The 27,132-nt window shown below is 47.9% G+C and overlaps 2 protein-coding genes across 3 annotated transcripts; one reads left to right on the top strand and one right to left on the bottom strand.

The window, feature by feature from the left end:
• Positions 1 to 392: 392 nt before the first annotated feature.
• Positions 393 to 15,199, top strand: POLB (DNA polymerase beta). Its single transcript, XM_063139274.1, has 14 exons — positions 393 to 504; positions 2,854 to 2,911; positions 3,749 to 3,815; positions 5,034 to 5,108; positions 5,713 to 5,771; positions 8,184 to 8,233; positions 8,903 to 8,954; positions 9,647 to 9,701; positions 10,243 to 10,315; positions 10,859 to 10,929; positions 12,449 to 12,535; positions 13,278 to 13,342; positions 13,976 to 14,115; positions 14,851 to 15,199. The coding sequence occupies exons 1-14, from the start codon at positions 444 to 446 to the stop codon at positions 14,943 to 14,945; spliced, it is 1,008 nt and encodes a 335-aa protein (XP_062995344.1). The 5' UTR covers positions 393 to 443; the 3' UTR covers positions 14,946 to 15,199.
• Positions 15,200 to 15,952: 753 nt separating this feature from the next.
• On the bottom strand, positions 15,953 to 27,086 carry DKK4 (dickkopf WNT signaling pathway inhibitor 4). 2 transcript variants are annotated; one of them, XM_063139276.1, is made up of 5 exons: positions 24,588 to 27,086; positions 23,634 to 23,831; positions 22,197 to 22,347; positions 20,133 to 20,282; positions 15,953 to 18,632 (listed from the first exon to the last, which is right to left on the bottom strand). In XM_063139276.1, exons 2-5 carry the CDS (start codon positions 23,748 to 23,750, stop codon positions 18,301 to 18,303), a joined length of 750 nt encoding a protein of 249 aa, XP_062995346.1. In that variant the 5' UTR covers positions 23,751 to 23,831; positions 24,588 to 27,086; the 3' UTR covers positions 15,953 to 18,300. The 2 variants fall into 2 exon arrangements, with proteins under 2 accessions (XP_062995346.1, XP_062995345.1); XM_063139275.1 differs by having other exon boundaries at positions 23,634 to 24,647; positions 26,007 to 27,086.
• Positions 27,087 to 27,132: the final 46 nt, after the last annotated feature.

The following is a 27,132-nucleotide window of genomic DNA, read 5'->3' as shown; positions in this document are numbered from 1 at the left end:
AGCTGGCATTTTTGGGGCTGGGTGGGGGGGTGAAAGTAGCTCACTTTGCCTAAGGCGCAAAATAGTCTGGCACCGGCCCTGCCACCACCACCACCACCGCCACCAACCCAGGCAGACGGCTCCCTTGCCGGACTGCTCCGGCCATTAGGAAGCTTTTCCTGATGTTCATCCGAAATCGGCTAGCTGCAGTCTTGAGTGACAGAGCCGTCCGGCCTTTCCCCCCTCAGTCTTCCCGAAGGCTGAGCGGGCCCACTTCCCACCCTCTTTCCTGGTGCCCTGATCCTCTTCCACCGGCGCAGGCAGGCAGCCTCCCCTTCGCCGGCGCCGCTGCCCAGGGGCGGGCGAGGGGCGTCCGGGCCCCCGACCCCCGGCGCTTCGCCCGTCGCGGAAGCGGAAGCGGGGCGGCCGGAAGCTGCCGGAGCCTGGGCTTGGGTTGGGGGGCCATGAGCAAGCGCAAGGCGCCTCAGGAGAACCCCAACGGGGGCATCACCGACTTCCTGACCGGTGGGTACCGGAGCGGGAGGCGGCGGCGGGGGGGAGCCGGGGGCGGGGTGGGGGGCGCCGGGCGCCCGCCCGCCGCTTTCTGGGGGGCCTGCCAGGGGCTGGCCGCGGTCTTCCCCACCAGATCGGCTGGACTACAGCTCCCATCATCCCCAGCCAGCCTAGCCTGTGGGCATGCTGAAGAAGGCCGGGCTCGGGACCCCCTGGCTCGACGCGCACACGTGGCGGCCCCGGAGCTGCCGGGGGCTCCATCTGCGCCCCCGCAGGCAGGCAGGCAGGCAAGCTGGCGCCCTCCGGACCTCTCCGGGCACTGGCCGGGCTGGCGGCCTCCCAGGAGGACACAGGCAGGGAGGTCCGCGTGCGCCCCACAGGCTGGCCGGTGTCTGCCTGCCTGCCTGCCTGCCTCCCTCCAGGCTCTTGCTGGTGTCCCGGGGGCCGAAGAGCGGCTTGGCTGACCCAAGCCGCCCCTGGCAGGGCATTTCCATGCCTGCTGCGCAGTGGCGAAGGGTTATGGCTGCCCCAGGAGGGAATGCAGAGGGAACACATTGATGGTGCTATATAAATTAATAATAATAATAATAATAATAATAACGCCAGATGTGATCCTGGGCCTTCCAGCTGGGGAGAGGGCAGCAATTTCATTTGTTTATTTATTTATTTAAAACATTTCTTGGCCGCCTTTCAGGATAGAAGCCCTTGGAAGGCCCCTTAAAACAGTAAAATACATAAAAATTATTGGAATATTAAAAGCAATACAAAACATAAAGCAGCAGTTAAAAACAATAAAGGCAACAATAAAAAAAACCCAAGCACAACGATGGACGTAGCAGCAACAACAGGACTCGTATCATGGGCAGGCCACGGTAAAATAAAACTTTTTAAGGCCTTCTGAAAAACCTGCAGGGATGGTGTGGGGCCACTGCACAGAAGGCCCTCTCCCGTGTGGACACCCACCTAATTGCTCTCACCGGTGGACAAATGAGAAGGGCCTCTCTTTCTAATCTTAAAGTGTGGACAGGCTGATATGGGTGAAGGTCCCAAACCGTTTAGAACCTTAAAGGTCAAAACCAGCACTTTGAATTGGGTTCAGAAACACTCCAGTAACCAGTGCAGCTGGTGCAGGATAGGCATTGTGATTAAATCACCCCCCACCCCCAATACTTGGGCAGCTGCATTCTGCACCAGCTGGAATTTCCAAACAGTCTTCAAAGGCAGCCCTACATACAGCACATTAAAGTAGTCCAGCCTAGACATTACTAGTGAGGCAAGGTCCGTCCCCTCCAGATAGGGCCGCAGCTGGCATACCAGCCTAAGCTGGTAGAATGCACTCCTGGACACTGTAGCCACCTGGGCTTCCCCAGATAGCTCAGAGTCCAGGAGGACTCCCAGACTGCATACTTGGTCTTTTAGGGGGAGTGCAAGAGAAGAATTCTTCCATGGAGGCTGCACCCACTGGGCTGCAACTCCATTCTCACCTTCCTTGCAGGTCCTGAGAGCCCTGCACATGACTCTGCCTGCTGTACTTCTTAAAAAATATATTATGGCATTTATATCCCACCTTTTTTCCTCCAAGAACCTGGCAGAGTACATAATCCACCTCTCCATTTCATCCTCACAACAACCTTGTGAGGTAGGTTGGGCTGAGAGTCTGTGACTGGCTCAAAGTCACCCAGTAGGTTTCCATGGCCGAGTGGGGACTAGAACCCAGATCTCCCGACTCCCAGTCCAAGACTTTGGCCACTACACCACACTCATAAGAATCATTAGAACAACCTGCTGGATCAGACTTTCTCACAGTGACCAACCAGGTGCCTCTGAGAAGCCCGCAAGCAGCACATAAAGGTGGCTTCCTTCCGCTGTTGCTGATTTGGTGCTTTGAAGTAGACGGCCTTTGTACATGGAGGATTCTCCATTAATTTGTTGTCCCTTTTTGAATCCACCTCAGTCGTTTCTGTTGCTGCACCTTCCATTAATTAAGCTAATTCCATAAATTAAGTATGCAGTGAGTGAAATCCTTCCTTCTGAGTTTCATGAATCTGCCAATCAGTTTCATTGGTTCAATCAAAGCCAATTTGTAGCACACAAGGAGATGTGTCCTTTTTTAACACTACTGAATTTGCAGCCATGTGCTGTATTGAAAATCAAATTAGGGACAGCTCTTTTGCGTAGCTCTCAGTGTAAGGAGCTATCAATTGGCTGTTCACTTGCACAAAAATATATTTTCTTCCAAAGCCTAACTAGGCTATTTTCCTTCTGGCTGTTTTACTTAATTTTGTGCTTATGCTTTTTATTATATTATGTCCTACTTTGATTTATGCTACTCTTCACACTGAAAAAGTCTCCTCTTTTCAGAACTGGCCAACTATGAGAGGAATGTAAACAGAGCTATCCACAAGTACAATGCCTACAGGTAAGCTCTGCATGTGGGCACTATGAATGGATCTGCTTTGGCTAAAATCACAGCAGGGCTTTGGACTAAGGACAGCTCAGAGCCTATGTACTCCTTTTTTGAAATGGCTCTGCACTGATGCACACCCTCGATTTTGAAGCTGCCTTATACTGAGTCAGACCACTGATCCATTTCGCCCAGTATTGTCAACGCTGACCGGCAACGGCAGCTCTCCAGAGTTTCACAGGCAGGAGGTTTTCGTGCCCTCCTTGGAGATGCCGGTGGGGGTTATACCTGGGGCCTTCTGCATACAAAGCAGGGGATTTCCCCCCCCCCCCGAGCCACGGCCCCTCCTCTGCACTCGTAGAATAGGATCTTGCCTCTCGTATGTGACAAGACAGGTCAATAGAAATGGAAAGGGGAGTTTTTATTTCTGCAAAATGCAAACCCTTCCCAATGCAAAGTGGGAAGATGGGACCTGTTGGCTTTGGTCAGCCACTATGGTGGCAGCGTGGGGGACAGAATTGACCCACTCTGGGAAGGGATGTAGGTGAAGCAATGGTTATATGGGTCATTTTGTACCCTAACTTTTGGCACAACCAAGATTTTTTACAGAATTTCACTTAGCCTAGGGACACTTGAAAAGAGAGTAATTTGAGTGTAAGCAGTTGAACTCTGCTACCTCTTTGAGGAGAAAGTTCCTAAATTTGCACATTTGTTATTGACTATTTCTTTATCATTCTGGGAGAATGTTGCCCTCACTGGAACTGCAGTGTGCTTTTTATGGAGGTCTGCTACTGTGTGCTGATTACCTTTGCCCAAAACTGGAACGGAGTCTTTTTTCATTGCTTCATGCAGGAAAGCAGCATCTGTAATATCCAAGTATCCAAGCAAGATAAAAAGTGGGGCTGAAGCAAAGAAGCTGGTAAGTCTTGTGACCCAGTAGGTATAGATGGTTCACCTTCCTTTTGTGAATGATCAGAATCTGCGACATTCATCTTTGGATTTCTGTGCATGTCTTATGGTTTGGTTGAACATCAGAAGAGCCCTGAGGCTGTTTCAGGCCAAGGGTCCACCTAGTTCAGCGCTCTGTCCACACAGGGGCCCAACAGCTGTCAACCAGGGACCCACAAGCAGGACACGGTGCAACAACAACACCCTCCCACCCATGTTCCCCAGCAACTGGTACACACAGGCTTATTGCTGCTAATACTGGAAGTAGCACAATATTCCAAATATTTCAAATATGACTTGTAATCTGGCAAAGTGAAACCAATAGAAAAAAGTGGGATATGAAATTGATAAATAATATCAGTTGAAATATTTTGTCAGTTTTAATGGTTGATACTGTCTTATCTTCTATGTATTAGGAATTTATTTTATTTATTTGTGATACTTACTTACCATTAGGTATAATGAAATCCCTAAGTGGTTATTGTCACAAGAATGCTGTTGTTATTATTTAAACAAATTGCTGTAAAACCGAGAGGTTTATTTGGATTCCTATATTATATTTCGAAACAAATTGGTAGTAGACTGTTGCTGTAATGACATTTTCTGTAATGGTGTTGCTGTTCTTGCCTTTGCATTGCTTTTGTCATAACCATGTGGGAAAATGGCATGCAAATTAAGGTCGTAGTAATATTATTTTCATATTGGGGGCGTCCATCATAGGGAATCCTTCTTAAGGAGACCTGTTTGATTGAGGGCTCACCTGCGGTGTTTGCCCCTGGTGATGGCCTTGAGAGAGAGCCCGGGGTTCTATAGGTGTGCTGGCCATCCCGCTGCCTCTCAGTCTCCCTGCCTGAGCTGGTGGAGGTGTTCTTGGGTGCTAGCCTCCAGAAACCCACATTAACCGTCAGCGGGTGGGGACTTGGGTAGGCTAGGGGGCAGACCTCCAGAGGGAGCCCAAGCCTATGTGAGCCAGATGGGGAATCTGCACAGGCTGGGGATTCCCCGCCTCCGCCCGAGATGCTATGGTGGTAAATGCTTTAGAGACAGCCAGCACTTGAGTCAATGTGAATGTTGAACTCTCTTGCTTGTTGGAAGTGATCACCTAGTGTTTGAATTCAGTTTGTTCTCTAGATTAATACTACAACCACAGCATTCCAAAATTTTATTGAATTTTATCATACCTTTTTAGGATGGCGTAGGAGCTAAAATTGCTGAAAAGATTGATGAGTTTTTATCTACTGGGAAATTACGTAAACTGGAAAAGGTAAGCTTTTTGTTTTTATAACTTTATTTTGTAGAGGTGATTAACTCTGGAAGTCAAAAGGTATTATTTTAAGATCCATATTTGTGTAATGCCTTTACTTATCCAGCTCAATGGTCACAGAAATTTGCGACCTTTTGAGCTCTTCAGATCTCTTCATCAGGTAAGAGGTTACAGAAAGTGGCCTTCCAGGGTTGGAGATAGTGGTCTTCCCAGCTCTTCCTGGGGAGGCCAGGGATTAAAACGTGGCCCGGGTGCATGTAAAGCATGGGTCAGTTCTGTCTCCCACTCTGCTACCCTAGTGGTATCTGGAGCAGCCGCCTCGCTTTGCCGTGTGGAGGAGAGGGCTGTGCACATAGTCCTGGGACCCTGAAACCCCTACTGCTGCTAGAGCCGCTTCCTGTGCTCCCACCCCCTGTCATTTAGCAGGGAGAGGAGAGGTCAAGACAAGGGCAGGCCTCCCTTTGGCTTCTCATTCTTGCATGTACTAACCTCGCTCTTGAGCGTCCCGGTCTGGGCTCCCCAGCCACAATCTCTGCCTTGTGTGTATTTGTGAACTTCTTTGTGCAGCATTGCAGATTAGTTATTCTGTCTTTTTTCCCTGTAGATTCGACAGGATGATACAAGTTCTTCTATCAATTTCCTGACCAGAGTTAGTGGCATAGGGTAAATTTGTATGCATTTTAACAACTGAGGGTACACAAGGGGTTTGAACGACATAGTGGGATTCTTAAAGTGATCAGTAGGTAAGAATGGTATTCAAGTGTCCAGAGAAAATCAGTCTGGTCTCTTCAGAACAGTATCTCACACCCTTGGATGCACAGTGGGCAGGTTACTGTTCTTGTCTAGACCTCTCTTTGGGGAGGTTGAAATGTCCTTCCATTGTGGCTGTGCTGATGTCCAGCTTCATACCCTTTGTTTTGGCTTGCCAAGGGGAGCTACGATAACCCTCTTCCGTCCTCTGAGCAGCTGCCTGTCACTCGGGACGGAGCAGCCTTCCTCTCCTTTGCCCCAGAGGGCAGGGCTACAGCTCACGCTTGCAAATGGTAGGGGAGCAGATCCCGGCTAAACGTTAGGAGAAACGTCTGGATGGCGAGGGCTACTCCGCAGTGGAACGTGGTGCCCTGGGAGTTGGGGCGGAGGTGCGCTCCATGGCAGGGAGTATTTCAGCAGCAGCTGCCAAGGAAGCGCGGGGGCTTCCGGCTGTACAAAGCCCTGCCCAAAGAGGCTTCGCCCGGCAGCTCCGTTGTGCTCTTCAGTGCCAGCTGGACCCTGTGGCGTTACACCCCACAAGTCAATTCCAAATGTATGTCTGCAGTGTGTAAGTCTGTGGTTTGTAGAATGTTGGCCTGAGTGGGCGGAGTTAGAATGTCTTGGGAAGGGGGAGAAGTGATATATAAGGGAAGGACGGAGGGGATTGGGAGTTCTTGTTCTTTTCAAGAAAGCTTTTCAGGGAGACTTGTTAGGGACTCTTAGAGTCTGTAGTGCTCTCTGTGTTTATGGTACTTAAGTTCTGGGAAATTTGAGAGTCAGTGTAGTGAGTGGTGTCTTTAGAGTGTGGCGTGCACATAGTGGAAGTATATTAATCAATACTGAGAATAAAGAAAGTTCAGGAGTGATTGTGTGAGAAAAAGGAAAGCGCGAATGTGAGAGTGACAGGATTGTATGAAAAGTTTCAAAAAGGTTTTTAAATGTTGTTATTTGAAACAAAGCTTATGAACTTTTAAAAATAAATTTTGATTGTTTGTTTTAAAACTACCACAAAAATCCCACGTGTCTGTTTGGCGTTTATCATCTTACGTTTACACATTTAACACCCACTCTGACAATCATTCACCTAAGCAGGTATAACTCACAGCACATTATTATATATATTAAAAATCCTTCTCCATTTTAAACCCCTTTCTCCACATAGTTTGGAGGAAGGTGGGCTTTATCCCTTGCCTCTGGCGTATCAAGTGGTGGTGCTTGGCTTGAGCAGGGAGTATCCTCGGCCGGGTCTGGTGTTCAGGGCCTGTGTCGCCCCATAAGAAGTGGTGGCAGACGTGAGGTCTGGTGTTCAGAGCCTGTGTCGTGGCAGACCCCTTTTTCCATTTCAAACCAAATTTTAATCCTTTTTAGGCTTTGGTCATAACTGCTTCTGATTTTATTCCTGTCGTCTTTTAACTTGTTTACTGTTATTGTTGGTATCTTTGTGTGATTTTAAATGCGTCGTATTGTATTGTTTTACAACTTTTCTTTACGTTGCCCAGGGAACTTGTTGATGTTGGTGTTAAAATGCTGTTGTAACTATAGATACGTTCTGTATGGCTTAATGAACTCCAAGACCATGTCCAACTCTTTATCCTAGTTTGCGCCTAACACTAGCCCATAGTTTATTTAAGCCATGGCTTGTTGCCCTACTGGGGATTTGTCTGGCAGACAATCAAACAAACCATGATTTGCTTTCTCAACCCCTGGATTGTTTGTTTCCCTCCCCCTTCACCCTCTCCTTCCTTGTATCCTAAAGGCTTTGGTGGCATTGTAGTGCTGGCACATAGAGCAGCTGGTCTGCTTCTTTTTTTTACTATTCTTGCCCACTGCCGCTGTAGCCTGGTGAAACAATCCATGAATCACTTGTGGTTATGGGTTTACATGTAGCAACAACCAATAGTTTAAACAACCCAGAGTGCACAACCCAACAACAAACCATGGGTTCTCTTTCTGGGTTGTTTGTGTTTAACAAACCATGGTTTGTTAGTGTGGCTAAATTTGCACATTATGATGTCCCAGAATTTACCAAACTATGGTTTAAATAAACCATGGGCTAGTCTTATATATGAAATATATGCCAAATGGCTGCTGCTACAGCCACCTATCTATCTCCCTACTCTCCTTTAACATAGACAAAACCCATCCAACTGTTTTCGTTGCCTGTGTATTAAGTACACTTCTCAGCCTTGGAAGACTGATTTGTGGTTGCTATTTAATCACATTTCTCTCTCAATGGCACACATGCCATTTTTCAGTTAGAGCTGGTATGAAATGTTATGCTAGAGATCCTGTCTGATCTGGTGATGCTGTCTTGTTGCTTTGTAGTCCTGCTGCTGCCAGGAAACTTGTAGATGAAGGAATTAAAACGCTGGAAGGTGAGTTCACTCTTTAGATGTGAGTAAACAAACTACATCTTATATCACAGATAAATCTCCTTCCACATTTGGAAATGTCTGAGTAGGGCCAGGGTGCTCTTGAGCCTTCCACTGTCACTTGCCTTCCCTGTCCATCTCTCCCCCCCCCCCCCCCGCCCACCACCAATCCAGTTGCCCAATATTGCAACAGTGCTGGATATTTTAGAGAATCCAGCAAAGTTCTCCTATTGGCTCCCCCTTTTTCTTTGCCTGTGTTTTTTCAGAGCACACAGTCCTGTTCTTCCTTCTTGCGGGGGACGCCAAATTCTTGTATTAAATAACGTTTACCAAGCAATGCTATTTTTGCTTGCTACAGCAGAGCTCCTCAAACTTTGTGAAATGACAGTGTTTATATGACAGGTGTTGATTTTGTGGCAATTTGTGGCTGTTTGTATTCTTTTTAAAGCCAGTGTGAGAAGCTACACTGTTGATGGAGTATTTAAATTTGTCAGAGAAAACAAGTGGGAACTTGTAAGTTATTCCTCCTATTCAGCCTTCTTCCTGGGATCAACGCCTACAGATCCCAAATACTTGATAAACCAGTTCTTACTAGAGATGTGTCGAATGGCTTCCTCTCCACAGTCAATTTCAAGCAATACTTAACTGATTGCATGACTCTGCTCCTTCTAGATCTAAGGAAAAATGAGCACAAATTGAACCATCATCAGCGAATTGGGTTAAAGTAAGATGTGCATATATTTTTTCATCTGTGGGTCCAATTATGGGCATTTGTAATTACTTGAGTGAATGCATGTTTGCCTAGATAGAAATCTCTTTAAAAAATACAACTCTAAGCCAGATTTTGTTGCCAAAGGTGAATTCTCTAAGATTGGTTTGGCCAGCTCTGCTCATCAGCTTGTATTATTGGCAAGGATCTAACTTGCCTTCAAAGTCTGTTAATTGAAATATGGGATTACTTGTTAATTTCACATGGGATTACTTGTGAAAGTGGCCTTTATTAGTGAAATCTTAATTGTTGCATTGGCAACAGTACTGCTGATGCAAAGTGGTGATTATTTGGAAGAATTACTCGTGTATCAATGGGGTTTTAGCTACAATATATTTTTGTTTTAGGTTCATTGCTGTTTTGTTTTAGATACATTACTTCTGATGTCTGAAGTGTTCAATTTAAACAATAGTTTTAGCATATTACACTTATGCAAATAGTACTAGTTTTTGTCTAGTATTTAGTCTAAAGCTGATTTAAATGTTACTTTAATTGCAGGAGAGCCCAATTGCAGGAGTGCAGTGATTTATTGCCACTCAGATCTTGAAGAATCAATGTTTTTTATTTCAGCAGAACTTGTTTGGAAATAAGTTCAGAGGGCCACAGGTTTGGCTGTTTCCTGATCCCTGTTTATTTCATACGCACAGGTACTTTGAAGACTTTGAGAAAAGAATTCCTAGGAAAGAGATGTTGGAGATGCAGGTAAGCAAAGATGTCCATCTTCCTCACTGAGGGAAAAGGCACAAGATGCAATGGCCCAGTTCGCACATTACTGGGGTGTTTAAACTATGGGTTGTTGGAGCCAAGTGGAAGTGAGCAAGTATGCTGCCTCCCATGCACTCGTCTCTTCTGCTTTCAGTAAACAACCCAGGGACATTGTTATCATGATGTTTGAACCTGGAAACTCATTGCTTCCCCTTTCAATTAACAACTCAGGAACATGACAATTGGAAATTCTGGGTTGTAGGAACCCAAAGTTAACCCATGGTTTGTTGTGTTAACTCTGGGTTGTTTAATCAATAAACCACCCTGAGTTTCCAGGTTCTCATAACAACCAAGGAATGAGGTGTTCCTAAGTTGTTAATTGAAATGGGAATCAATGAGCGTGCTGGAGGCAATGCACTTGTTGACTTCTGCTAGATATTGGCGATTCCTCGTTTAAACAAGCCAGGAATGGCTGTTACGTGTGAACCAGGTCATTGAAAGAGAAATCAAATCACTTCATCTGCTTTCTCTACAACAGGAAATCATAATGAACGAGGTAAAGGAAGTGGACCCCAAATACATTGCTACTGTGTGTGGCAGTTTCCGCCGAGGTTGGTGTCTCATATTGTTTAACATCCTGCCTGTTGGTTGTCACAGTGAATTGGGTCTTTGTGTTGTACACATTCTTTTACTACAAATGTAGGTCTCATTCTGCCCAGGTTTTTCCTCTGCTGGCCAGTGAGTTTCTGTGCCTCCAATTTAGATCTGGGTTTTTCCAAAGTTTACTGTTTGCTTATGGTGACGAGGGATGGGGTGGGCAGGCACAGAGAAGTAACTAAAGTCTCAATCCTGTGCATGTTTAGATAGGGGGGAAATCGTGCAGCTCCCAGTATCCCTCCCTCCATCCAGTGCTACTGTCTATACTCTGCAGCAGATGGAGTGGGAATAACTGTTGCTGGTTATCCCAAGGTTAGCGAAGTCGTTTAAGTGCAATATTGCTGCCTGTTGTAAAACTTGCAGCACTAACCATGACGGAGTTGAAGCTTGGATGCATGAAAACATGCAGGAAGCGTGTCACTTTAGACAGATTTTCTTAACCATCGATCAAGATTTCCATAGCAGGATTACTGTCTTTGTACGCCCTGTTTTGATAGGTGCAGAATCAAGTGGAGATATGGATATTCTCTTGACCCATCCAGATTTCACTTCGGAATCCACTAAACAGGTAAGTCTTTTTTTCGGGAATGTTATGTTTAAAATTCATATTCATGAATTTCAATTGCATGCTTCATCAAAAGCCACAAATAGTGAAGTGAAAATAATATTTCATGCCTCTTATGCTCCCATAGATAGAGAAAAAAACAAATATCTGATCATGTGGTAGATTAGTTTTAAATGAAATGTTTAGGAAGAGCCATACTGTCATTAAGGGGTTTGCAAAGTTGGGGGGGGGGGGAGGGGAGGGGAGGAGGGCAGGCTTGTACCTGGGAAGAATTGCTTATTCAGTTTGGCCTCTGCATGAAGCTGTGGCATTTATGGAACAATTATGAGACTAGTACAAACAGCAAATAACATTTTAGAATGTAAAATTGGGAAAATATATCAAGGGGAATGAGAGGGGGCGGGGGAGAGATGGAAAAGACAGGTGTATTAAATAAAAACATTCCCAAACTTCACTAGCTTGTTGATTTAAACGTTTTCTCAGAGCAATTCATATACAGAGGTGACCTTAAGGTGAGGTGAGGAAGTTTCGGCAGCTGCCTCAGAATGCAGACAAAGGAGTAGGGAGGGAGGCGGATCCGATCCATCCCCTGAGAAGTTCTCTACATCAGCAGACGGGAGTTTGTGCAGCAGGGGCACTTGCTGGAAAATTGTTCCCCAAGTTAATTGGTAGGAAAGAGGGGGCATACCCTCTCATCCCCCCCCCCCCCCCCGTGTGCACATGTTGCCTCTGGCCTGCCCTCCTGCTCATGGCCCAAGGAAACATCCTCCCTGCATCCCCCAACTATCCTATGCAGGGAAGAAACCGTTCCTTGACTACCATAGAATGCAGTTGAAGCACTTGAATAAAAATCTCAAGTGAGTTTTGTTACATGGTCCATGTTGGTACCAACGATGTGGGGAAATGTAGTCACGAGGTCTTGGAAGCCAAATTTAGGTTGCTAGGCAGGAGGTTGAAATCCAGGACCATTAAGGTGGCTTTCTCTGAAAAGCTAAGAGTTCCACGTGCAGGTCCAGCTGGACAGGAGCAGCTGAGGAGTCTCAATGCGAGGATGAGATGATGGTGCAGAGAGGAGGGGTTCAGATTTGTTAGGTACTGGGGAACATTTTGGGACAAGCCGGGCCTGTACAAGAGGGACGGGCTGTACTTAAACCAAAATGGAACCATAACAAAATATTTCAACTGATATTATTTATCAGTTGTTAAACTACAGAGGCCACCATTCATATCCCACTCTTTTTTCTATTGGTTTCACTTTGCCAGATGACAAGTCATCTTTGAAATATTGTGCTACCTCCAGTATCAGCAGCAATAAGCCTGTGTGCACCAGTTACTGGGGAACATGGGTGGGAGGGTGCTGTTGCACCGTGTCCTGCTTGTTCATCCCTGGCCGATGGCTGGTTGGCCCACTGTGTGAACAGAGTGCTGGACTAGATGGACCCTTGGTCTGATCCGGCCTCAGGGCTCTTCTTATATTCTTATGTTCTTACCTACTTAATTGCCACCAATATTTCTTCTGAAGCCAAAGCTTTTGCATCAAGTTGTGGAGCAACTGGAAAAGGCCCACTTTGTTACGGATACGCTGTCGAAGGGAGACACCAAATTCATGGTGAGTGTGTTTTATTCTGTGTGCCTTGAAAGAATCCAAATCTGTGGGGGGAAGAGAGTGAATCCCAAGCGGCAAGGTTCTCGTCTCCCTGATGGCCGTCCTGAGCTCTAATGAGTTGGAGGATGCTTTATGAGCCATGCAAATGGGTTTCACCAAGATCAGACTTGTCTCTGCTTTGAAAAGCTAGCAAGTCTGAAACTTTACTTCTGTATCAAAGTGAAGGGGGCAGGGGAACCTTTGAAGTTTCACCTTAGAAGGAAGTGCATTCCCTTAAAACATTCCCACTGGATTCAGCTGTAGGACACTTAAATGTCCTTTGATGTGGGTTTTCCCACAAAGAGCACATTGAGGTGTTCTGTGTAGTGGAACCAGGAAGGCTTCTCCCACTCCACGCGTCGTATACGATTTGTGGGTGTGTCTGAAGGCTTCCAAGATCTTGTTCTCCATGTCTGATTGTGAGGGCTTCTAAAATAGTGACATTTAGACTTAACCCCCACCCTCTGTTCGGAGTCTTGCACTACAAAAATGCACATTCTCTGATCCATATAACATTAATACATTGTGCAAGGTATTTCTTCGTTGTACCCACAAGAGTTTTAGGTTAGTGCAAAGGGTGGCTGGATAGTGGTGGTGACAGAGCGCAGCCTGCTTGACTGAGAGTGTTCAGGTCTCACAATTTGGGGCATTTTTGCTTCTTCTGTTACTTTTTCTCCCCCCTCCCTCCTCCCCCCCCACCTTATAGGGAGTGTGCCGGCTCCCAAGCAAAGACGAGGGAACTGAGTACCCGTACAGGAGAATTGATATCAGGTAACTCTCAAGCAGAACATGGCGATGATGGTGGTAAATTCAGCCCCACAGGCTGCATGGCAAGGATTAGGAGAAGTGTGAAGTGGGGCGGGGAACAAGGTTGACAAATGGTTATTTTTTTAAAATTAAATTTATTAATCAGGTGTTTTCATGGTGCCGTACAGACCACAAGGCTCCCAGAAAGGAAGAGAGCCCCCAACCGGCAGGCTTACCATCTGGACACCCTACTCAGGGGGGAGAGGGAAGGGGGGTTGTCCTTTTGGCAGGGCTGTTGGAATGGGCCTGCTCTCCCGCTCATAGGAGGCAACAAACCAGGAGGATCCAGGACCGTCCATTTCAGTAGATCTGAAATTGCAGCACTTGTGATGAGGAGAGGAGGAGTAAATGAAAGAGGCCGCAGGTGGGGGGGCGGAGTTAGCAGAGAACCTTTTCCGCTGTAGGGCTGAAGCTGCCTTTTGAGGAGCGAGGTGCTGCGGAACACGAGGCCCTCCGCCTGCTCTGTGTGGCTGCGGCGTGTCTTTGCGAAGTGTGCGCGAGCAGCGTCACGACGTGGTTTAGACGGAGCCGGCTTCCTTGCACCTGGGCAAAATGCTGCTTCCCCCAAAGCTTTTCCCTCTCTTGGTTGTGCTCTAGGTTGATTCCCAAGGATCAGTATTACTGCGGAGTTCTGTACTTCACTGGAAGTGACATATTCAATAAGAACATGCGAGCCCACGCCTTGGAAATGGGTTTCACCCTGAATGAGTACACAGTCCGGCCCGTGGGCATCACCGGTAAGCGCCCTCCCCTGCCTGTGAGGATGGATTCAAGGAGGGGGAGCGCTTTCCTACCTGGCCATAGCTTTGCCACAAGATGGAAGTCAGTCTCACCTGTCTTGCGCCCAGGAACAAAAAGCGCACAAAGTGTCTAGTCCTCATGATTGCCAAGAGGAGTGGGGAGGCCAAGGCTTCTGGTGCCTGGAGGGAGAGATGCCTCCGCTTCCTGGGCCCGCTGATCCATTCAGCTCAGCATTGCCATCATCCCGGGCTTGGCAGCTGCTCTCCAGCAGTGCCTGCCTTTCCCAGCCCTCCCTAGGGATTGAGCCAGGGGCCTCCTACAGGCAAAGCCGGGGTCCTCAACTCCCAGGGTTCCTGTCCCTCCTCCTCCTTCGCATTGTTTGGGAAGCCGGCTGCGGGTGGGCAACGCCTGGTCCTCCAGATGCTTCGGCCTACGGCTCCCACCAGCATAGCCAATATAAACAGATGGGGGAGTTGTACGCCAAAACATCTGGAGGGCCGCAAGTTGCCCGTCCGTGAAGTCGGTCCTGGCAAGTGTCCCACGTCCTGCTGAACTGTTGCTACTTGTGCCAAATGGCATTAGCATTCACAAGAAATGTTAATTCATCTCTATAGCCAATGAAACTTGCATATTCAGGTAGCAGTGTATTTTGACTGTCGAACTATGGGGCGTTGCCATAAACCTGCCAGTGGAATTAAACTGAGGCAGACCCTTTTGTGTTACAATTGCAGGCGTCGCTGGGGAACCCCTCCCTGTAGACAGTGAGAAGGACATCTTTGACTACATCCAGTGGAAGTACCGAGAGCCAAAGGAGCGGAGTGAATAACTGCTCTCCTGAGCCCAGATGTGCTGAAAGCCCTTCGCTTGAGTTGAGGAGTTGGCAGCCTAGCGCGGGACCATAATTTATTGCTTATGCCCAGTGTGTGACGGGGGGAGGGGGCAGGGGGGTGCGTGGGGCTGTTTTTAAACACCTTTGGAGCTTCAGACTAGAGCGTGTGCGGTAACAATTAAAACACCAGCTGTTGTGTGTAAATGTCTGTCTTTAAAATAAAACTACTCTCCTTCCCCTTTGCAGTATAACTTACAGGTATGACCAATCTTCATTTTAAGACGCCATCTTTCCAAGCATCTGAAATAAACGGGTTGTGAGGAGAGATCCAAAACCTCTTCCATTGAGCTGCCTTGGTAGAAGCCCTCTAATTGCTGTGAGCACTTGAGCAACCTGTCTTCCACAGAGCTGCTGGGCCACTGAACAGGCAGAACCCTCCTGCTGTTGAGCACAAGGTGCTCTGGAGAGGCATCAGCCTCCGAGCTCAGAGGCGGCCACAGATCCAGTGCAAGGCGAGAGGGAAGGTGGAGGTGAGCCTGGCCTCCCAGCCGCAGCTGCCCAGCATTTTGGCTAGAGTCGCCCATCTGGCGGCCGTGCCTTAGAGGTGGAGGGAACAAGGCTGGAGGGGCTGGTGGATCCATTGTATGGCCACGGACGCCACCCCAGTGGTCTCCTTCCCTCCCTGCTCCCTTTTCCTTGTCTCCACGCTCTGTTTTCCGAGTGAGGAGAAGTAGCTGGTGGACTTCTCTTCACACTGACTCTGAGGAGAAGCGGATGGAGAGGGGACTGCTTTCCTTTCTCCGACCTCAGAGCCAGGCAACTAAACTATCCCCACCCGCTGCCCCCCTGCTTTCGGGCAGGGGTATAAGATTGCTCTCCCCCATAGCTGAATTTAACACTTTACTTAATGTGTGTGATGATCTGGGTCAATGTACAACATAGCAAGATCTTCCAAGTACCCATAGAAAGCTTTTTTATTATTACTATTATTTTCCAATCCTTTATTTTGACTTACAAGAAGAACTTTTGTGTAATTAAGAGTAGTTACTGAAATGCTCGTCTTTGAAAATATTCTTAAATATTTTAAAAGTTAAGGGCTTGTAAATAACTGCTTATATTCATGCTCCATCTAACTTACACAGATAATGTGCGTGTGTAGTGGTGGCTTGCCTTTCCCCATTGTAGCAATGCAATTCCATTAAGCGCCCCAAAGTATCGTAGCTGGGGTGAGTTCATGAAATAGTTCTGATACATAGTTCTGATACAAAAGGAAGCCATGAAGATCAATAGCTATTTGACATAAAAAATTGGAAGTTACAGTTTCAAAAGTTGCAGTTTTCCCCCTTCAATCTTGTCTTGTCCTCACACTCTCCCTATCCACTTTCTCCACCCTATGCATAATCTGATACACCTCTGTCATGTCTCCCGAGCAGTCCCAGACGTTCTAACCTTTCCTCACAGGGGACTTGCTCTATCCCCGTGAACATTTCAGCTGCCGTTTTCTGCTCTTTTTCCAACTCTGCAACATTTTTCAAGCACCAAGAGGAAGCGCCTGGTTGGGATGGGCAGTGTTGCATCATGGGGCAGGCGAGAGCCTAGCGCTGTTCTTGAACTGCCCTTTAGCCCTAATTCCTAGTCCAGAGCAGTGAGGGCAGCACTGTGTAGGCCTGGAAAAACGCCTTCAGTCCTACCCACAAAAAATATTCATCCTAACTGTAGAAGGCAAGTTGCCTTTCTTCTGTGGGCCTTAAGATGGAATACCTGGAGTTCCCAGGTCTTTTCCAACCCAGGCACTAATCAGAGCACTGACCTGCTTACCTCTGTAGCAAGATTGCTGGCCTGGAGGCCTTCAGCCTGTGCTCGGGCATTTCGTCTATGGTGTAGGCTACCTAACTTACAGGTGGTTGTTTGCTGGTGTTCAAGTGTGGCATATAACCATGCCAGCTGTTGTAAAGTTCAGAACAGATGCTTTACCTGTTCCTGAAGCAGCAAAGCAACGACTACGCAGTCACAGTCAGCAATATGAGTGTCTGAGGCATCTGCCACCCATTGCTGGAGGCAAAAAACTACTCCATGGATCCAGGGCCGGTGCTACCATAGAGGCCACTCAGGCGGCCGCCTAGAGCGCCAAGCTAAGAGGGGCGCGGGCATAGCACAGCACTCACTTGCGTTGGCTGTGAGCTGGCCCGGCCCGAGGATTCAGCTGGGCCTGGGCAGGCGAGATGGCGCTCCGTGCCCGCCCAGCTGAAGCAAAGCCAGGGACGCTGGGGTGGGGTGGCTCCATGTTCGGACTTCCGGAATGCGCCCGGAAGAGAGAGAGAGAATGTATGGGTGCATGGGGTCTTTGAATGAACGCATGTGTTCATGCATGTGTTTGTTTGGAGTGAGTGATGCTGAGAGTGTGTGCACATGCGTGCGTGAGTTGGGGGGATGATTTGGAGGTGACATTCCTATTAAATAATGCATTTTTGACCCATAGACATGCCTTTCCAATTTGTTTGCTATAATTGGCATGACGTATTTCTTGCACTTTAAAATAAATTTAGCAGTTTAAAGTTTTGTGCTTCTTATTTTTTCCAGGAAACATCTGTTCTTAAAAATCAAAGCTGGCATTTTGGGGGCTGGGTGGGGGGGTGAAAGTAGCTCACCTTGCCTAGGGCGCAAAATAGTCTGGCACCGGCCCTGCATGGATCTCCCAGCTTTAGGAAGGTAGCTTTTCTTTTTTAACACCTACAGTCTTACTGTGGTGATCAGTTGGATGGAAGCCCTACCATAAAAGCTCCTTGATTTGTGAAGATGCATCTCTAGCCACACTTATTTATGATAAAGCTTCTGCCCCACCTGTCTCTGACATCCACTTACAAGGCACCCAGCAACAAAATAAAACTAATGGAATTACAGCCCTTAAAAGAATAAATCTGAAAAAGGTTTAACTGAGAACTGGACGAGGAAACAAAATTGGCTTGCATACCTACTTTAGAAGCAGGCAGTGGGTGCGAATTCCTCTCTCTCTGTGCAGGAGCATTCCATTATCTGGGTACCACAATTACATCAACTGAACCTCTGTCAGTGGTGGGACCCTAAAAAGGCCCTCAGATGCCGAGTGACATCCCAAGCAGGCTCATATGGGAGGAGGTGAAGCTGGAGCTAGCCCACCAAAGACGTTTTAGGGCTTTAAAGGTCAAACCCACCCCTTGAGTTAAGCAGAGAAACAAATAGCACTGCAGCACCTCTCCTCTGTCTGAACATGCGATGTCTAAAGTATGGAAATCTAAAATGGGCCACACATCTCAGGGCAAGCAAAACTTAATGCTGCCTATAAAGAGGAAGCAGCAAGGCCAAGAGTGCAAAGTTACAGCCTGGGAAGAGATTTCTCTTCAGGTTCAAAGCCTCTTTGACTTCTGTGATCTTCAGAGGACTGCGCAATCGTCTGCGAGTTTCTCCCGCAGACCCGCAAGCGTGATCGCTGTGATGCTCCTCTGAGCGGCCGTCGACAAGACAACCCGGGGGCACAGTCACACCGCTGGAAGATTTCAGGCCCTTGAGTGCCCTCCTTCTGTCCACGCCTGGAGCACACCTGGCCCTCTGTGAGAACAGGCTTGCAGATTTTTGCCCAGAAGTGGCGAGCACAGCAAAGGCCCTCAGCGCAGTCCGAGGTGCGGAAGCAACTCTCTCCCTCTCGAGCTGTGGGAAACAGCACACAATGAAACCCATGTGCAAGCCCTGGCGGAGGAGCCGATGCTGCACGCAAAGTCACAGGTGGGCAGGGCCAGGCAGCTGCCCAGGCCCAAGTCCAGTACAAGAGGCCCACCACCATTGGAGCCCCTGGCCATGTCTGTGCCCTTCCCTACGTGGGGTGGGGGAAAGCAAGGGTCAAGCAGCAGCAGCCGGTACTAGCACTTGCTCGCTGAGGCACCTGCCTCTCTCGTAATGCATCCCTCTCCCTCCTGCCTCGGTTGAGGAAGTCTTACTCAACCCCCGCCCCCTACATACACACACACACACACACACACACACACACACACACACACACACACCCGCTGGAGCTCAGCCATGGCTTAAAGTTCTATTTCCCTTAACCTTCCAGCCTGGTCTGAATGTCCATCTTTGCCCCCTCCCTGTTCTGGTTCTAACATTCCCTGCTGGTATTCAGCAGCTAGTAGAAAAGTTGCCAGTGTGGTGTAGGAGTTAATACGTTGTTGGACGTAAACTGGGATGGCCTGGGTTCAAATCCCCACTCACTGGGTGACCCTAGGCCAGTCTTTCTCTTTCAGTGAGAAAGATCTTCCATGGCTCCTCCCCATTTCTGGAGCATTTTTTAATGTGCAAATTTAATATTTGGGCTGCTATTTGGTAGCCACCATTAAAGTAGGCCCCATAGAGGCTCATTTGTTTCATTTAAACACACAACCACAGCATATGTTGTCCTTCTGAGCTGCTACATTGTACACTGCACAACATTGTCAGCAGAAAATATGGGGAAAATAAGCAGTGGAAGGGGGTTAAAACAAAACCCTCAAAATCGCAAAATAGAGCTAAAAAACATTTTAAAGATGAAATTCCATATCCAAACAGCATGCAAGTATGAAGACTTGGGTTTTTTTGTACAGGTCTTAGAAATTACTGTAAGTGATGTAAATAAATACAAAGAAGTAGTGTTCAAATAAAATAAATAAGCAGGTCTTTTGGGCTGGATGCTGTTTTTACTCTGTTTTTGCTAAGTTTTGAAGCATTTTCAATGTATTATTATTATTATTATTATTATTATTATTATTATTATTATTATTATTATTATTCAAGTTTTACCAGTGATTGTAAGCCATCTTGGGTGCCACTTTTACAGTAGAAAGGTGGGATATACATCAAATCAAATCAACATAGTGTTGTAACTCAGGTCGAACGACAGAAAGGGCTTCGGACTGGCGCAGTCACAGTCGCTGGGAAACCCCCTCCCCTCTGCCCTTCGGGTCTCCAACTAAGACTATTATTAGCTCAAGGGTTGCATTTATCTAGATTCAAAGGTTTAGTCAGCGTACCAGATTTAAGTGTAAAACCTATATAAAATCCCACATGCAAATTCAGATATTTATCGGAAATGGAAATGGCTCTCCCTTATCTGAAGCTTTGCCCAGCTCCCCTTTTTCTGAGCCAGGGAGCAAGCCGTGGCCCGTTCTCTTCTCTTACCTCTGTCATGCAGCATCGGGAGATTTCCTTCCTTTACGACTTGGTCTGGTGGAACTGGATGCTGGGGCAGGTCTTTTGAACCTAAGCCAGCTGGTTCATCTTGTCTCCTCTCTTCAACCAAGGTCATCTTTTCAATCTGGCTGCACACATCTGGAACAGAAAAGGATGACATGTGTTTGAAGTTGCTCTACCAGATCCAGCCCGTGATCCATCTAGCCCAGAATTCACTCCAACTAGCAACGGCTCTCTGTGGTTTCAGACAGAAGCCTTCCCAGCTCTGCTATCTGAATACCTGGGGTTGACTGTAGAGGCTGGCAACTGAACCTGTGTGTTGGGGAGACAGAGAGAGAGGTGCAAATGGGCAGGAACAGCCTCTGTTTTTCTGTTTGTGTCCATTTACCCACCTGCAAATATGTATATGTGTCCTTCCAATGTATTTTATGAATAAAGTTTACGGTTGGAACATGTTTGCATGATCTTGATAATTTTTGAATCTTGCAGGCAGTTTCAATTATTTGTCATCCCCTTGCCTACTTTAATTAGGCTATGGACACATTTCCCAGCCATATTATGTACAGGTTGCTAAATACTTTTAAACAGGATAATGTGTAGCATATCTGCTGTTAATGGAGCATTCTTGCTTCAGAGGCAGAGGGCCAGAAGGCCCATCTCCTTGAAACCCCAGTCCTCAAGCAGAACACCTTGTGCTCAAAGCATCCCCGGCCGGGTCGCCCAGTATGTCCTTGAAAGAGATTCCACATCACACTTCCACTTGCTCTGAAGGTCATCCTCAATCCAGCGTGCAGTTTAAGTGAACCAGAAGCACGCCGGATCCCTGCTGGTTCTAGGACTCCACCTCCGCCCCGCCATCGCCATCGCCACCGCTATTCTCAGATTTGATTGATCATAGTCTCACACTCTAGCCCACTAGGCTTTTTCAATGAGGTAGACTCATGCAGAAGATGAGTCCTTTTTTTATGTTACGCATTGCTCTGCAGGTATTTCTTCTATACAAGAAAGGCTTTGTTCCAGTGCTACACAGATGGGTTGTTTTTGTTATATATTAGCTAGGTGATAAGACAGTCAAGGATCAACTAACACGGGGCTGCCTTGTCCACATGACTGCAGATTTTAGCTCACAACAGCACACCATGAAATCCAGTTGCAAGGCCGGATTGTGTATGTGTGTGTGTGTGTGTGGAGGGCAAGCAAGGATCAAGGCGAGAAGGAACAGGGGCTACTCCTGGCTGACACGAAGGGTGAGAAGGGTCTCAGGGTGCTCTTTGTTGATGAAAAGCCTGACACGGTGTGGCCTTGTTATTGTTAGGCCTTCTTCAAAGGGTTGTAATAATACATGTATAGATTCTGGAAGGACGTTTAATTAGGCAGTTTAGTTGGTCCCTGGGTGGGTGGGTGTGCACTTATTAGTATTATTTGTTGGATATGATTGTGTGATCATTTAGTGTTAGTTATATGATTTGCAAGTTATGTATCTTATAGTCTATATGAAAATTCAATAAATCAATTTAAAAAATGATAATAATACATGTATAGAACATGGGTGAGACAAAATGTGGTTTTTTTTAGAAATTAGGATTAGGGTTATTTTAATTTCTAAAGAAACATTTTATTTACATACTGTCTCATCCATGTTCTATCCATGAGACAATATGTAAATAATGTGGGTGGTTTTTTTAAAGAAATTAAAATAACCCTAAACCTAATTCCTAACAGTCTCATCCATGTTCTATACCTGTATTGTTACAGCCCTTTGAAGATGGCCTAATAATAAAGAGGCCAAAATGCATCGGGCTTTTCATCAATAAAATCGCTTGCAGCATCCTGAAGCCATTCCCTGCCTTGGTGTTCTCCTTGGATGCTCCCTGGTCTGGCATCTTCCCTGCCACTGGGCTTTGCCTTTCCCTTAGTTGCCCAGGAGGAGAGGATGGGCAAGGGGGACGTATCAAGGGAGTTTTACACCTGCCCACCTCTCCGCCAGACCTTAGGTCAGCCAGGGCTTCACCTTCAATGTCCTTGCTTGTTTGAATGGTCATTGCTACTTACCATTGATACAGGCTGTCCCTGGGCAGCACATTGTGTCACGTTGGCACCTCCTCCGCAGCCCATGGCAAGTAGTGCAGAAAGGCAGCTCCTCCCGGGGCACGTGGCAGAATTTCCCAAGTGGACAGTCTGTGTCTCTCGAGCATTGAGCACTCTGGGGACAGAAAGACACCGAACACGGTTAGAAGCCCCCCTGGTCAAAAGAGAGAGATGGAGATGGATCAGCAATTGTCTTCTTCAGTGCTTCTTGGGAAATGGCGACCCAGAACGAGCAGGGATCCAGCATGCTTACTGATTCACTCAAAGTGCACGCTGGATTGAGGGCAACCTTCAGGGCAAGTGGACGTGCAGTGGAATCACTTTCAAGGACAGACTGGGCGACCCGGCCGGGCATGCTTTGGGCACAAGGTGTTCTGCTCGAGCACTGGGGTTTCAAGGAGATGGGCCTTCCAGCCCTCCACCTCTGAAAGGGAATTTGGCTTCACATGGCAAAGTTCTGGACCTTGGCAAGAAGCCTCTCTGCAGTACGGTAGCAGGGACCTCCTGTTGGAGGTTGCTGCCATCCTCCAAGATCATCCATGATGGAGATCTCAGTCAGCTACAACGTGAGCATGCATTGCCTTCCTTCTCTCTCTCTCTCTCTCTCTCTCTCTCTCTCTCTCTCACACACACACACACACTCACACACACACACACACACACACACACACGAGAATCAACATTACATCGGTTCCCATGTAACCTCTCACTGATCAGCCAGCAGGAGCAGAAATTATGCCACTGAAATCCCCAACGTACAAAAAGGGGGAGAGGAGGAGAAAAGACAGCAAGCAACTTTTCGGAGTCCCCTGACCTGGAGTCTGGATCTGAATGCAAGTCAAGCACTGTGTCAAAGGGGCCTGCTAATTTCTGACTGCCATGCTACCAGGCCAATCTTAGGCACATTCACTTAGAAGTAAGCTTCATTAAACTCCCTGAAAATTACTTCCAGGGAGACATGATAGCACTCTTCAAATACTTTAGAGGTTGTCACACAGAAGAAGGCCAGGGTCTTTTCTTGATCATCCCAGAGTGCAGGACACAGAGTAATGGGCTGAAGTTACAGGAAGCCAGATTCCGGCTGGACATCAGGATAAAAAACTTCCTGGCTGTTAGAGCAACCTGACAATGGAACCAGTGACCTAGGGAGGTGGTGGGCTCTCCCACCCTAGAGGCCTTCAAGAGGCAGCTGGACAGCCATCTGTCAGGGATGCTTTGAGGTGGATTCCTGCACTGAGCAGGGGGTTGGATTTGATGGCCTTGCAGGCCCCTTCCAAGTCTACTATGAGTCTATGATTCTACTACTATTGGCTGCAGTAATATTTCCTACCAGCCTTAACCTCACAGTTCCACAAGCATTCTTGAAAAGCAGCCCCCGCCCCACCCTACCAAAGTGCTCACCTTCGTGGAGACAGACACTTCAGCTGAGCCCCTGATGGTGTTAAAGTCCAGGACCAGCGCAGTCAATGGGGAGCACAGACAAATGAGCCTCAGCAGGAAGCTGGCCTCCGTTCTCATCCCCGGCAGATCTCTTTCGGTTCCTGGAGCAGGGCGCCGCTGCCTGTATCTTGTGGCCCTCTGTTTGTGGCTGAAATGCCGCTGCGTGACCGGTGTCATTCACACAGAGAGTATTTTGAACTTGTGGATTGTTCCGTGAGAGTGAGCTTCTCATTCCCTTTCACACATGCAGCTAAAGGAGTGAATGTGCATCTTGGGCAATTCAGCCTTCCTAGCCTTATTTATAGCCGTATAGCCTCACCTTCCCTTCTTCCCCAGACCCCCCAGACGCTCCAAATCCCTTTGATCGCTACTTCAAAACAAATGCACCAAGTGAACTGGGAGAGGAGAAGGGAGGCCTCAGCCCACCCCTCTCCAGCAATTCCTAATTACAGCATATCAAAGTCAGTTCAAAGGGCCAGAGCAAGAGCAGGATACAGTTATCAAAGGCACCTGCTGGTAATCACCTGTATTTCCTGCTCTTTGTAATCCCTTTGAAAAAGTGGTTTTGTTCTGGGCTCTGCTTCCAACAGCTGACAGATGATTCATTTGACCACACTGCTCTGGTGAGGATGTAGGAGAATACAGAGCGTTTTGTGATCACTTAAAGCAGCTGCCCAGAGGACACCCTGCTGGAGCCACACAGGTCCTACCTGGAAGGAAGCCCTGTTTCCTACTGCCTCGAATACAGCTATGGTCTGAAAAAATCGGAAAGCCACATCCTGCATCCTCCTGGCTGTAATGCCAGTCAAATCCCAGGCAACACAGAAAAGATTACCAGTCACTAGTTGAAATGCAACCATTTGACTGGTTGAGAGTTCCTGTAATGCAGCGGGCAGGTCCCTCTTCAAAGCTCACCTGTGTGAAGTACTCAACGGGTGGCCAGGGGCTTCTCCTTCAACCTCAGCAACTCTGGATCTACAATTCAGGGTAAATGGCACTCACTTAATGGTTCTGCTGCCCCAGCCGAGCTGCATCTGGAACGTTGTGTCCAATTCTGAACACCGCATTTTAAGAAGGACATGAAGAAACGGGGGCATGTCCAGGGAGTGTGTGTGTGGGGGGGGGTGCCTAGAAACTAAGTCCTATGAGGAACAGGTGAAAGAGGGGAGTCTGCTTAGCCTGCAAACGAAAAGATGACATGTGTTTGTAGTCTTCAAAATATTTGAATGGCTGTCATGCCGATGATGGAGCAGAGTTGTTCTCTGTTGCTCTAGAGGGCAGCTTTCAGCAACGTTAGGAGAAACCCCCACGCTCCCAGTTAGGGCGTTTTGACAGCGGGCCAGACAACCATCTGTCAGCAATGTTGCAACTGCATTCTGCATTTAGCAGGGGATTGGACTAGATCAGGGGTGCGCAACCTATTTGCCCCAAGGACTGCATGCAGCGGTGGCTGGGAGGTCAAAATGCACACCCAGTAGGCAGTATCCAACTGTGTAATTTTGTTAGCGCAAATGACGTTGTGCTACAGAAACTAGGTTCTGAACTATGCGCAAGAGTTGTTATGCACAATTTAAGTTATGCTTGTGCAATCTGTTGTGGAATATCACCCCCACCTCCCTCGTGCAACCTGTTATGTAAGTGTAATGGGCAGCCACTTGCACAACACATTTGGCACAGCGCTAATGTGATTTGTTTTCAGAATGATACCTTTGGATACTGCCCAAACACACGCGCATACGCTGGGGTGGCAGGGAGGTTTTACCCTCACACACACACACCCATCCCAGCAATCCTGAGCAAGATCACCAGGGTGAAGCGGGAAGTGAAGACCTGCTCCCCTCACAGCCACCCCAGACAGCGGGCGTGGCGGCTTCAACGTGTCCAGTGGTGGTGGGGAAGCAGCCATTCCAGCTGCTTCAGGGGTGGCAAGGAGGAGACTTTAGAGGGGGGGGGCAGAATGCAGCAGTAAGGACCGGGGGGGTCACACAACAGGGATCCAGGTCTACAGGTTGTGCTCCCTGGACTAGATGGTCTTTCACCGTCCCTTCCAATTCTTACGCTTCTACTTTGCAGCCTTGCCCTCAACATGGCTTGGCTTTCACGCGTGACGCATTTTGAATATTCTAGCCCAGGGGTAAGCAATAGGTGGCCCTCCAGGTATTTTGCCCTACAACTCCCATCACACCTTACCATTTGCTATACTGGCTGGGGATGATGGGAGTTGTGTGGCCCTCCAGATTTTTTGGCTTTCATTGCCCATCTGCCACTAACAGAATGAAAACAATTAAAGCCATCTAAAGGTATCGGAGCTCATAAAAACACCACCTATCGTACCGGCGCCATCTTGGACCATACTCCATTAAAGCCATCTAGGACCGTGGGCATCTCTGCACGTGGCAGTGAGTTCCAAACGTGGCTTATAGTGCACTTTCCCCCCAAATCCATTCGAAGCCAATTTCGCTGGACAGCCTCAAGTTATGAGAGTGACGTTCTGTTTGTGGTAAGACAAACGCACCGCTATTAAAAGTGTGACATGGACACTGTGCCCCCACCGTGCCCCCTCCCCCTTCAAGTTAGTACAAGTTAGTAGAAGGCAGTCGCAGGGAAGCCGACCCCTTGTGGATGGCACCAGCGTCCAGAGTAGCCATTTTCCTAACAGGCCTGTGAAACCACCACAAGACCATGAGTGAAAAACTGAAGGGGAGTTGGAGAGGACTGAGCAGGCTCACACACACAGTGTTGTACAATGCATGTTTTTTAATAAGAAACAAAACATGTTTCAGCTTAGTCACACTGGAGGCAGCTTTTTTCCTTTTCTAGACTTAGCAAAGGCTCTATCAAAAGATGGGAATTCCGGCTATATCCCACAGGTGCCTGGATGGTTGAGAAGGTTGTTAAGGTGTTGGGGAATGAGCCTTTGGGAAAGGGCCAGGGCTGACGTGGCGCATGTTCCGCCAGGGGAAAAGGCCCCATCCTTGGCGCCTCCCCCTAAACAGTAACGGAGAATTCAAGACTTGTTCCTTATTTTAGTTGGTCCTAATCAAGGTATTTCCATGCCTGTAGGTTTCAGCTTCTTCCCCTGTGGGCTAGCACTGGGCTCCCTGTCCTTAGTAAAGCCGGGAAAGATCTCTGCCAAACACCTTGGGGAATTTCTACTCAGAAGCAGACCCTACTGGGCACTCACCAGATTCCACCGCAGTCCCTCCTCCCAGGTGCATACAAGGACAAACATGAGGCGCCGCGGCTGGAGGCAAAGCACAGCCAAGAGCGGCCAGCTGGTGCGTTTGGTGCAGCGGAGGTTCACTGGACCTGGAGGCAAAGGGGGCCGCCAGGAAAAGCCACCCCTCCCCCAATCCTCCAGGCCGCAGCCTTTCTGTGCTTTGGCCCCACCGCTGGCCCACCTGCGGAGCTCACCCTCCCTCCCTCCCTCCCTCCCTCCCTCCCTCTGAGAATACAACCC

Source organism: Elgaria multicarinata, chromosome 12, assembly GCF_023053635.1.
Source record: "Elgaria multicarinata webbii isolate HBS135686 ecotype San Diego chromosome 12, rElgMul1.1.pri, whole genome shotgun sequence".
Lineage (NCBI taxonomy): Eukaryota > Metazoa > Chordata > Lepidosauria > Squamata > Anguidae > Elgaria > Elgaria multicarinata.
The sequence above is the reverse complement of the archived record's forward strand: the minus strand, read 5'-3'. Positions and strand labels throughout refer to the sequence as shown.